The 13,180-nt window shown below is 37.4% G+C and overlaps 2 protein-coding genes across 2 annotated transcripts; one reads left to right on the top strand and one right to left on the bottom strand.

Annotated features, from left to right (window-relative positions):
* Positions 1-154: 154 nt before the first annotated feature.
* rps6 (ribosomal protein S6) lies at positions 155-2,934 on the bottom strand. The gene is made up of 6 exons (XM_055204746.2): positions 2,789-2,934; positions 2,189-2,320; positions 1,614-1,824; positions 1,072-1,218; positions 491-648; positions 155-293 (listed from the first exon to the last, which is right to left on the bottom strand). Exons 1-6 carry the CDS (start codon positions 2,792-2,794, stop codon positions 198-200), a joined length of 750 nt encoding a protein of 249 aa, XP_055060721.1. The 5' UTR covers positions 2,795-2,934; the 3' UTR covers positions 155-197.
* A 1,336-nt stretch (positions 2,935-4,270) lies between these two features.
* btr01 (bloodthirsty-related gene family, member 1) lies at positions 4,271-13,161 on the top strand. Its single transcript, XM_073861736.1, has 9 exons — positions 4,271-4,483; positions 6,172-6,264; positions 7,764-8,424; positions 8,905-9,000; positions 9,097-9,323; positions 11,325-11,479; positions 11,708-11,743; positions 12,113-12,139; positions 12,252-13,161. Exons 1-9 carry the CDS (start codon positions 4,278-4,280, stop codon positions 12,809-12,811), a joined length of 2,061 nt encoding a protein of 686 aa, XP_073717837.1. The 5' UTR covers positions 4,271-4,277; the 3' UTR covers positions 12,812-13,161.
* Positions 13,162-13,180: the final 19 nt, after the last annotated feature.

Genomic DNA, 13,180 nt, shown 5'->3' with positions numbered 1-13,180 from the left:
TAGTTACATTTCCTTATTAAACTAAGGCCTAGTCCTGGCTCAAACCAATCCCTGTCCGGGAAACCGCCCCTATATGTTCAGTGGTGTATTCAATAAAGACAGACTCCGCAAAAATGACCACATTACAGGGAAACGAAAATAGCGATAACACAGATTGTTCATCAAAAACATTGCGCTTTATTTGTGAGGTACATGTCTCACTTCTGGCTAGACTCTGACTTAGATGTTGAGGCCCTCAGAGAGGAGAGACGACGTCTCTTAGCAATCTGTTCTTGACGTTTCTCCTTAGCCTCCTTCAAAACAGAGAGCAAAAACCATAAGCTTCTTATTCAAACTTAACACAACTCAAGTGCTTTATTGCTTTAAGACATCCATCCACACATCACTAAGCATTTCTTCATTCTAGTAAATGTGTTGCTTTATGCACACTGCTATGCCAAACTCTACTAAGATAATACGAACAAAATCAAACAGTAGATGAATTGAATACCTTCATCCTCTTGGCCAGCAGCTTGGCGTAATCAGAGGCCTCCTCCTTGTTCTTCAGTGTGCGCTGCTTCTTGAGAGCGATACGTCTGCGCTTGTGCTGCAGCACACGGGGTGTAACCAGACGCTGAATCTTAGGGGCCTTAGTTCTCGGCTTCTTGCCTATCAAAGAGCATTTGCATGACATTAATTACAGACGCTTCTAGCTTACCCAGCCGTGTATCTTGTAAATAAGAGGCAAACGATTACTTGGTGTAAAACGATCTTAATTCAAATCTGATAATGACTATTTTAATATTTGCAAAGCCCTATTCTAAAGCATAATGCATTGCAAAACATTTGACAGAGCAAAGCAGTACAACCAGCCACTGAAAATACGATCAGGTTGCTATCCGATAGCAGCTCCACTATTGCTTTGGCACCACACTGTCCCCCCTTCAAGGCTACTGACCAGCCAAAAGGATTTGCTAAGTGGTGCATGAATTAATGCACTTTATGATATCAAGATGTATTCACGCAATTATTTAAGTTCTTCTTAGGCTTAACAACCAATGGGAAAATACATTATGCTTCTGAAAGTCAAACCTTCTTTAGTGAGGGGTCTCCTGACCACATACTGCCTGACATCATCCTCTTTGGACAAGTTGAACAGCTTGCGGATCCTGCTTGCCCTCTTGGGTCCAAGTCGGCGAGGGACAGTGCTATCAGTCAGTCCGGGAATGTCCTTCTCACCTGAAGAAGAGAAAAACAAATGTGAGACCATGTAAACAACAGCGTAATATCAAAAGCAACTTTATACAGGCAGTACATTTTTATATTATAAATTAAGCATTCAGGAATTATATGCAGGTATTGGAGAAGGGATGAACCTAAACGCTAAAGGGTAGCTTTAATGCACTACAACCGAATTAAACTGCTGTACCAACATGATTTGACAGAGCAATACAGTACAACCAGCATCTAAAAATATGATGAGGTTGTTATCCGGTACCAGCTCCACGGTTGCTATAGCACGACTATGTCCCCCCTTTGAAGCTATTGATCAAGCAAAAAGGGTTTGCTTGTGTGCCTACATCCAGAGTTACGTACAACCAGGATGAATTCTCAAATGAACCGTTTTCACTCACCCTTCCTGACAATGACCAAGTTGAGGACACTCAGGTTGGCGTCCACGATGCAGCCACGGACAGACTTGCGTTTACGCTCACCAGTACGGCGAGGGCGGTAACAGGAGTGTCCCTTGCTGAGGAGGAGACGCACACGGCCATGGGTCAGCACACCCTGTTTCATGGGGAAGCCCTGTTTGTCATTGCCTCCACTGATGCGCACAACATAGCCCTACAAAAGAGAGAAAAATACAGATTGTGATGATATCAATGTCAGTTTGATTGCGTTTAACATTAGAAATAACACTTATTGCAAGATAATAAATGCTATACAAGTTCACATGCAGTACGGTAGTTATTAAAATTAAAAAAAATATGTAATGTGAACATCACGGCAGAGCACGAAGCCAATAGTGAACATTCACAAGTTTCAAAATCAAGTTTACAGTTTAGATGGAGCCTGAACAAAACCCATTCAGTAAAGATAGTCTTAAAGGTCAAACCAAAAGTTTAAGGGAATTCTTTATCTACCATTTTACGTGAAAAGCTTGAAACACAAACGACTGGGAAAATATTTAAATGTGTGCAGGTCTTACCTTCCACTCATCACCCAGAGAGTCTGCAGCCACCTCTGTGGCCATTCGCTTCTCATAGAAGATCCTCAGTTTGCGCTCATCATCAACTTCTATCAGCTTTTGACAGCCAGTGGCGGGGAACGAGATGTTGAGCTATTGGGATGAATAAAAGAAAATATATTCATACTTCTGAGAAGGACAAGAACACTCCTGTCATACAATTATTACAACACGTTTCTGCTAGCAATGTACCCGCTAATGCTAAAGCAAAGTAGACGTTAGTTTGACGCTCCTTACCCATGTCCTTCAACGTCGTCCTAACATTGTAAATAAATTTCCAATATCGGTGACAAAGGCGGCCAATTCTCCGCTACTGACTAAATTCAAAACTAAATGTAACGTGTTTATTACATGGCTATGCCGGGCGCTGCCATGTTGCTGCGCTTACACGGCAGCACTCGTAAGCAAAGAAAATCAACATCCATCCGTCATATTAATTATGCTTTACTGGTCTAACAATAACACATCGGATTGTTTAGACACCGTAAAGTGCAACACATCAGATATTATAAGCACTATGCGTGGAATTAAACTACAAAATAACTATTTCTGTTCCCCTACCTTCATTATGGAGGACTTTCTCGCTTGGAGTCCACCACCGAAAAGAGAGCGGATATCCGACTCGAACTCTCACATAGACGTCCAAGTTATCGCGAGAATACATTTTGTTGGAAACAGCATACGAAATTTATATTTAAAACATGTAAATTAAGAATATATTAAAGTATTGATTTTTATCTATTACATACGCTTAACACATTTGATACATATAAATTGATTATTAATTTTAAATGCTTCAATGTGTTCCCTTTCATTCATAATTGTTGGGTTTCAACTATCGTGCTCTAAATCATAAAATATAAATTACACCTCTTTCAAAATTCCAAATGATTTATTCCAGTTTTTAAGGTAATAGTTTTTTATTTTGTACCGAATAACATGGTGTGATATGAAATGGACAGCAAAAAGATATTTTTATAACTTATAACTTAAATACACTAAAGTGATTACTGTCTGGCACAAAGTTTCCTAGAAACTGTGAATTAACCAATGTTAAGAAACTGAACTAAAAACTTAACTTTTAAGCGTTTTAAAAACTTAAAAAAAAGATCAGAAGAAAGATATTTAATGTTTGTTGCAAGTTGGCAAATCATATAATGTAATTTGACATAGACAATTCCAGAAAATGCATACGGATAAGGTGGTTCATGTAAGTGTTGTGAACACTTTTTTTAATGCAGGGACACAAAATAACAGTGTTTTATTTCTACTCTAAATGCATTCATAAATGATAACACAATAATCAAATAACAAAAATCTTTTAACTTTTTTTTTAGGGATATTGATCAACGCTTGGGTCAACCAGGACTGGGCCGTTATGATGTGACTGCTGTCCTTCTTTTGTTTCGCATCGACAGTCCTCTATTAAATTTACAACCTTGAGAACCTCTGTGTTGTCGATGCATGTTAGTTTTACAGTCTTGAAACCGAAGTTAACCGGTGAGCAAACAGGACAGGAAGTTCCGTCTTCACCACTAGAGGGCGCCATGGCGCATGTCCCGAAACAAACGTTGTTCTTGAGCTCCAAGGTTTCACAGTTCTCATGGGAGATCCTCTAAGAAATAGAAAAATAGTCAATATACCGATTTTAAAATTGTTATTTAATTTAAATGGTTATATAAATGCTCTAAAGTTATCCCCTTTGTGACATAAAACCATCTCAAACTTAGATCTTTAATTAAACAAAAACATATTAAAATTATACAATGCGAACTTATTTGATGTTTTATTGCATAGAATTTTTAACATATATATATTTGTTATAAAATGTTATAAAACTATGCCCCCTGGCGCCATCTGTCGGTCCAAAGTTTAAGAACAGAGCTAAATGAAAGAAATTAATCAAAAAAAAATTTAATAAAATAAACACAGAACCCTTCCTTTAATTTATCTAGGCATTGCCTGCAGTTATTTTCAACATGTCAGTCTGATGAAATGCAGCCTTACCTGAGAGAACGCAAGCGCACGACACTTTTCCTGACGCACCTCGATGTTCCTGATTGGCAGGATGTATCTGTCCGATTTCCCGCGAAATAAGAATTCGTTCCAGAATCCTTTGGCGTTTTTGGAGGATGACCTCATGTGGGCTAAGTTTACGGCTGGATGGGCGATCTTGTCAGTAGTACGGTCCACCAAGCTCGCTTGCAACGGTTTATTTGAGTCTCGAGTAAAGTTTCCCATCTTCTCCGTTCTCAGGTTTTCAATCATTCTGCCGGACAGTGAAATTTCACGAGATTCACTTGTGCTGCGTGACTCTTTTTGATCGGAATGAATTTGAAATATTTTTCCGAAAACCTGCATTTGTAGAGTTAAAAGGAAAATAAATTGAAGGGAAAGCATGTTGTCCAAACGCAGGGGAGCAGACCAAATGCTAGTTTAGTGCATGCGTTTGCTTTAAACGTGTGAAAACTTACCAAATGTTACAGACACCTTATGTGCGCATACATAAATCAAAGAAGCAACATCCAGACCTTTTAATCAGTATGTGTGTTTTATGAGACCAAATCAAACTCATCACTGCTGAAAAAAAACAATAAAACCATTACAGAAAATTATAATGGTTTCCATTAAAATACCAATAGGAACCATTAGATTTTACCATTAAAACCACTACACTGTAATGTGTTTTGGGCCATATCCCATTAGAACCAATACATACCATTAGAGACCAACAAAGACCAATACACTGTAGTGTGTTTTGGGTCATATTCCATTAGAACCAATTAAATTCCAAATAAAACCAATAGAATTTCTGTGATGGTGTCTATTGTTTTTTTTTTAGCAGGGATGATCTTTACGTTGCTAAAGCAATGCTTTACCAACTGAGCAACACATTGTAGAAACCCTGTGTTACATTAGGCTACATATACAATAATTAACTGTTAAAAAGCAAGTGAACATCTAAAGCTTTTCAGATGTTTCCCCTTTTATCAGCACCTTACGTCAGATAAAACCACACCCTGGTATCAATGTAGCAATACAAAACTTTTTTTTAATTTTTTTTATTTTGATCCTCCCCATTTCACATTTTGTTGACTATAAGTAACACACTGCAGCTACTTGTCAGCAAACTGACATTAGAGTATCAGTAGAGGTTTTGGGACTGGTTAGAGTAGGGATCAGCAAAGTTACTTATAGTAGATATTACACATACAGTATTAATTAAGCAGACAGTCTAATGGCATTTATAGGTGCAACATTCCTCTTAAAGGGATAGTTCAACCAAAAATTAAAATTATGTCATTATTTACTCACTCTCATGTTGTTACAAACCTGTATGAATGTCTTTGTTCTGATAAACAAGGAAGATATTTAGAGGATTGTAAACAAACATGAGCCCCATTCACTTCCATAGTATTATTTTTTCCTACTGTGGAAGTGAATGGTGCTCTTCATCGGTTTGGTTATAAACATTCCTCAAAATTGCTTCCTTCGTTTTCCTTAGAACAAAGACATTTATACAGGTTTGTTGTGAGAGTGAGAAAATGATGACAGAATTTTTATTTTGGGGTGAACTATCCCTTTAAATGGGACCATCAAAATGATAACTTTATAAAATAAAGTATAAATAGTAATCACTTTAAACTTTATTAATATTAATATTTTATTATTATTTTTTCTAAAAAAAAAAAATATTGATCAAATGGAAAAATATAAAACAGAGGATGTTAGTGGCATTTGCTTCCGTTTTGAGGTTTCATGCATTGACAAACCCCGCCTCGGAGAGCTGACACCTCATTATTAAGAGATGGTGTGCGTGTCAGTTTTAACAAGTGAAATGTGAATAGAAGAGAGTTTTAGAAATAAAAGTCTGCACCTGTCTGACTGGTTGGATCGGCATTCAGGTGTGTGCACTGACTGTGTGTTTGTCTGTTGGTATGAAGACACACCGGTTTGCAGGAGGTTACAACTGAGCAGAACAGAACCAACATAACAAACAGCCGGGAAGAGAAAAGAACAAACCCCAAGTTAATTTTGTGAGTATCTATGCAGGCAAATATTACTCTTTTTGACTGTTTTTCATGTAATCAACTGTGTGAATGTGAAAATGTTTATGCCAAGTTTGCTTTTACTTTTTGGACGTGTGCTATCATTGTAAATGAACTGTGATTTCCTTAACATGAAGCCATTACTGGATTTTCATTACAGTTAAGTGGATTGCTTAACCATAACTTTTAATGTATATATTTGTATTGTTACTGTTATAAGTGTTAATAACAAAGGCTTGTAAACAACAGTCTTAATACGGAGCACAGAAAGTCTCAGAAAACATGTCTGCTATGTCTGGTATTTTACATTTCAGAAAAATGATCTGATAGCAACCAGAATCTTTCTTGGCTGTTAGGTTTTAGTTTAACTTTTTGAAAGCTTGCTTTTTTACATTATTTATTAAAGCATCCACATTGAAAGCAGACAACATAGTTTTACTTAGCTAGCTGCTCCTAGATCAGGTTTACAGACAATTTTACATAGTGTGCAGCTGGTCTGACTTTATTCCACCAATTCAGTTACTGCAAATAGTTTAATGATTGAGTACATTCACATTTTAAAGTACACATGTCTGTTATGTGGGAGACATTGGTGCAGTGTTTATAACAGCTGAAACATATGTGTCTGTACGAGTATTGATAGAAGACAATACAATACTTTTAAAGGTGCAGTATGTAGATTTCAGCACCATCTAGCAGTGAGATTGTAAATTGCAACCAACGGCTCATTCACTGAAACGCATAGAGAAGCTACATTAGCCGCCACAGGACAAACATGTTGTTGTCTAATACAAAATACAGTACTGACAAAACACGGTCTGTAGAGCAGTTTGTCAATTTAGGGCTACTGTAGAAATATGGTGGCACAAAATGGCGATTTCCATGTAAGTGGACATGCGGCTCATTCTAAGGTAATAAACACATAACAGTTCATTATGTAAGGTCTTTCTATACCACTGATAATATAGTTATGTATATAGTGCATTTCTGTCATTTGATACATATAAAAGTTACACACTGCACCTTTAAAAAACAGTCTATACTGATAAGGGTAATGGCTGATGCTAAAACAGATTCCTAGAGCAGTGGGTCTCAAACTTTTTCAGTGTGCATCCTTTCGTGGCCCCCCAAAGAAATTTTTGGCATAAACATTGTAAAACTTCAACCATATCAAACATATTATATTATTCAATGTAGTGCTGTTGGTTAGTAGCATTATTTTTCTAAGATTTAAGTACACAGAATTTATGATAAATTAATTTATTTTATAAAAACCGGGGCTCCCGTGGCACCATCTCAGCGCCCCCCCAAGGGGCCACAGCCCCCAGTTTGAGAACCAAATCGAAATGACAGTATTCGGTCAAATTTGACAAAATATTTTAGGAATTAATGTACATTTGTATAACAGCTATTTTGAGATTCTGATATTAATAAACCATTTAAATTCTCTCTTTCTTTTTGTGTCCAAACTGTTTGCATGCATTCAGACACACCATGTCACTACCTGCTGAATTCCTGTCAGAGGAGCAGTTGTCCTGCTCTATCTGCTTAGATATCTTCACCAATCCTGTCTCCACACCCTGCGGCCACAGCTTCTGCTTAGCGTGCATCACCTCCTATTGGGAGGGCCAGGCCAAATCATGCCTCTGCCCTCTGTGCAAGGAGAACTTCCGAAAGCGCCCTGAGCTCCACATTAATCACACGCTCAAAGAGATCACTGAGCAGTTTAAACGGATGGCGGAGACCCCTGAGAGTCCTAGGAATGCGACTGGAGACTCCGTGGCCAACTCTTTCTCTGCGCCGAAGCATGTAGGACAGTTAAGACCGCCAGAGCTGTCCGAACAGCTTGTAAAAGAAATCAAGAGTCGCTTTCGAAGATCTGCATCCAGTGAGCTTTTGGCATCTCAGCAGCCTCTATCGGCATCAAACGACGTTCACTCCCCTTCTGCATCAGTGACACCTAGAAGATCTTATAGTGTGAGTGTAACCGATGGAGGAGGTTCTGGCGGGCCACAGTGTCCAAGACATGGGCAGTCTATGGAGATGTTCTGCAAGACAGACCAGTCATGTATTTGCCCATTGTGTGCACAAACAGAGCACCAGGGCCATTCTGTGGGGCCTGCTCAAAGAGAGATGAATATTAAGAAGGTAAGTCTGAGTATAAGTAAGAGTGTTTGTCTGCAATGAGTGAATACAAATATGGTACTGTCAGAAGACAAAATAATGCTGTTACACTCTAAAAATGGTGGGGTTATTTTTTGACCAATAATGGGTTAAAAATGACCCCATGTTGGGTTAAATGAACCGTTGACCCAGCAGTTGGGTTAAAACAATCCAGCATTGGGTCAGTTTTAACCCAGAGGTGTGTTCTGTCCAATATTAACCCATTATGGTTCAAAAATAACTCAGCCATTTAAAAAACTACAGCTTTAGAGGTCATATTAGTTGCTCAAATGGATAAATATTAGTACCAAAGAGTGCATATTGGTACCAGTTACATATCAGGACATTTTTAGAGGGTACTGCCCCTGTGATAGCTTGGGACCATTTTTCTGACAGGGCAGTTATAGAAATATCAAGCCTATGTGTGTCTGATTGTGATCCATTAATATTTGTGTCTCTGATCAGTCCCAGTTGCGAATCATGGAAGTGGAGCTTCAAGGTTTAATCACAGTCAGAGAGAGGAAAATAGAGGAGATCCTCAAATCACTCGGAGAAATTCAAGTATGTGCAACGTCGTACTACTGATATAAATATCATATGGATTGTAAGTGTTATATTATTATCATGATTTAAATAATTCTCCTTGCTTGTTTTAAGTCAAATGCAGATCAAGAGATAGCCGGTACTGTGGGTAAGTTCAGTGAGTTGATGAGTGCTGTGGAGAGGTCCCAGGCTGAGCTTTTGGAGGTGGTGGAGATGGGACGCCGAGCCGCAGAGCATCGCTCTAATGCCCTCATACGAGACCTGGAGACTGAGATCTCTGACTTAAAAAAAAGAAGCAGCAACCTCAATCAACTCGTTCAGTTCCAAGATTATTTCAACTTTTTTTAAGGTTCGGATTTTTTTTATTCTTCACTGCACCCTATTTTATATTAAGAAGCTGTAAGCTTAACATAATTGTTATGTTATTTTCAATAACATCCACATGCTGAGAATCAAAAAGAACACTATTTATTCGATATGCACTATTGCTCCTGTGTTGTGCTTTTGTTTGTGTCACGTTTACGATTGTTTGTGCCGCAGTATAGGTGCCGCAACTATAACGATAAGTCTATAATCCAACCCACTTCAAAGCGGTATTAAACTGCAGTGGAAAAGCAAACCAATTTGAGCCTACTTGTACCGAGTAAAAATTTAACTCATTAATTTTAATTTCTTGACATGGTCATACTCAGTCAATATTAAAGATATCAAGGCTATATTTTCACACAATGTTCTTTACATTATGCATAGATGTACTCTAGATGTCGCTTAGATGAGTCCAGAGAAAATGTAAAGTTTTGATATTAAGAAAATCTACTTTTTCTAAATATAATGCATAGTCCTAGTAGGCCTAACATCCATACGCAGCACAAAAGTCCGGCATCGTCCGTAAATTCGAAGTACAGGCGGAGATAGTAGCATTAATTCAATTCAATTCAATTTTATTTATATAGCGCTTTTCACAATTGGTGATTGTTTACCTAGCTCCTTGCTAAGACAAGCCCCTGTTCCAATATGGCGGCAGTGTTGGCGCATGCTTAGAACCCCAAGGCGACATCTAGTGTATATATCTGAAGAGTTTGGTTCCAAAACGCAATAAATCCATTTTGACAAATTTCGGTAAAAACGTGTTTTCTATACCAAGAAAGTGACAAGATGAAAACCACTATTTTCTGTTACAAACTTTCACATAGCATCTTTAGGTTATAAAAACATAAAAAATTCAAATCCATAACTTGATTTTCAAAGATTTATTATAAAAACTAATTCTTTTTTCCACAAAATGCAATAAATCCATGACAGTTTTTTATTTCAAAATGCTATAAATCTATTAAATCAATGTAAAAATGTGCATTCATCTTTACCATTTTATATTTATTTAGTTGATTAGTGGTATACAATGATTAAAAAATAAACATTAATGGCATTAACCAAAACACTTAGCCTACTTTGTTATATTAAGAACACATTGCTGCGGTTATACTTGACGTAGTCTCTTTACATTTTCACAGCGATCAGCTGTAAAAATGTTTTGGTCCCGCTCGATTTTCGTTGACTTTGAGTAAAATAATGTAAAGTTTTCATAAGATCCTCTGGGGTCAATGTTTTAGCATGAGAAGCTTGATGCTGACGGGAGAACAAGCAACCGAGTGCCTATCGCGGAAATGATTAGATGTTGATGGCTTACATTTCTTTCCCGTCACAGAAAACCATCACAGGTTTAGCAATGCAATTGAAGTATTATTTTGTTTTGTTTGTCGATCACGTAGTACAAAGTAGATGAGGAAAACCAGGACTCCGTGTACTCATCGCGCCGCCATGTTTGTTTACATTGCGTGACTGGTGGGCTGTAATATCAGGAATGGATTTATTGCGTTCTGTAAAAAAGGAGGAGTGTCGTTTGTCGCATTTTGGGAAAAAAGGGAGAAAAGATGATAGAATATCACGGCGGGTATTGGATTTTGCATAAAATTAAGAATTTACTTTTAACTACTGACCTGATATAATACTGATTTTGGCAGTAACTCATTTTTTTCAAAAATGGCGTTTATCACGTTTTGGAACCAAACTCTTCATCTATGGCTACTTCCTATGACAAGACTCCTGTTCCAAGATGGCGGCAGTTTTGACACATGCTTAGAACCCCAAGTGTTATCTATGGGGTTCATGCTTAAAACCCCATAGATATACATCTAGTATATATATCTATGTAAAGTATGTAGATCTATGTAGAAAACAGTGATGTACTAAAAAACTGACATTAGCTGCATTTTGTATTTGTACGTATTTTATTTATTGGTATATTCATTTTCTCTGAACTTTATTAATGTATTGTTTTTTACTTTTCAGACATATCCAGCATATAGTAGTTTACCTGTGACAAAGAACTGGAATGACGTGTCTTTGACCCCTGACCCCACAGCAGGGGCAGTTCTTAGAAATGTCACACAGATGGTGAAGGAAGTGCAGGAAAATTTGAAGAAACTGTCCGAAAACTGTAAGAGAAAGTTATTCTCTTATACTGTGTACATTAATCAATTAGACAATTTTAAATGAACAACAAGCTTTCAGTAGGGTTCAATTGTAAACAGATTTTGCAACTAAACCAGCAGCTTCTTCACCTAAATATTTCAAAAGCCTAATCTGCAATTCTTTGTTAAAATATGCAAGTACTGCAGATTTTTGACATATTTCTGACATTTTGTTTGGCATGTTGTTTTATCAGGTTTGCACTCTACCACAGAAAACTCACTGGAATCAAGTATGTTTTTTCAGTTATTCGTTTTATGCTTACCCTAACTGTTTTCATTGCAAGGGATCTTTAACAATGCATCACAGCTGTGAACCGCATTGTCTCTATATTGTTTAACATGCGGCAAAGTTACACTCAGCATATACGGTTATGCTGACTTTAAAATGGTATAGATGGAGGTCTTTTCCAAGGGTAAAATACATTATGATCAACAGTATTCTGGAAAATCTTAACAAAAAAGCTTAATTATTCTGTTTCCATAATTTGATGACCATGATGCGTGTAAAAGAGCATGTTCAGATTAAAGTGTTGTACCACCAAAACACCAAAATGAGCCAATTTTAGATTGTTTAATATCTACACCTTTTCTCTCTGCAGAAAATTGGAGAGTGCAGGAATATGCCAGTATGTGATCATTTTTTCCTATGCACATTAGCTAAGATACTCCAAATATTTCTCATTCTGTGTCACATTCCTGGCACACCTTGCAAACGCTGTCTTCTATTTCTCTCTTTAGTGGATGTGACCCTAGATCGAGATTCAGCCCATCCACGTCTAATCATCTCCGAGGATGGTAAGCAGGTGCACTGCAGTGACCGCTACCAAAATGTGCCCGACACACTGGAGCGGTTTGACCGTGTGGTGTGCGTTCTTGGTCGTGAAGGTTTTTACTCTGGCCGCCATTACTGGGAGGTCCAAGTAGGTGAGAAGACAGACTGGGATTTAGGAGTGGCCAGCAATTCTATTAACAGGAAAGGAAAAATAGCCGCCAGTCCAGCTAATGGATATTGGTTTCTGAGTCTACGTGACAAGACTGAATATATCTTTCGCGCAGAACAATCAGCAACTTTAACGCTGCAACCAAAACCCCAGACCATTGGTGTGTTTGTGGACTATGAAAAAGGTCAAATTTCTTTTTATAATGCAGATACAAAGTCACTGATTTTTACCTTCACCGGCACATTTACAGGCATTTTATATCCTTTCTTTAGCCCATGCACCAACAAATCTGGAAAAAATGAGGAGCCACTTACTATATGTTCTAATTACCCAGCTGACAGAAACTGGCTGACTTAAAAAAACGAAAATAGAAATGAAAAAAAAAAGAATTATAGCAAACAGTGTTTGTTTACTTTGGTTGTTTCATTCCAAATCAGTGCTTACATTTTAACTTAGCATAGTTGTATGCCATTAAGTGTAAATATACCCTTTTAAATTGGTTGGGGGCTACATATTAATGTATTATTATATATTAATGACTGTGTATCTATCAACAAATGAATTTAAAACAATAATCTTACTTTAAAGTCAGACAAATGGTCTAAGACTGATTTTGGGTGATGATTGTAAAATTACGTCCAATTACGTTCAAATGTGTATTTCTGTGTAAAACAAAAAATAAATTTGACTCTGTAGTCTAAAAACGACTTCAGTATTTTATCCCTT

This window comes from Misgurnus anguillicaudatus, chromosome 3 (genome assembly GCF_027580225.2).
Source record: "Misgurnus anguillicaudatus chromosome 3, ASM2758022v2, whole genome shotgun sequence".
Lineage (NCBI taxonomy): Eukaryota > Metazoa > Chordata > Actinopteri > Cypriniformes > Cobitidae > Misgurnus > Misgurnus anguillicaudatus.
Note: the sequence above shows the minus strand (reverse complement) of the source record. Positions and strands in the feature narration are given on the sequence as shown.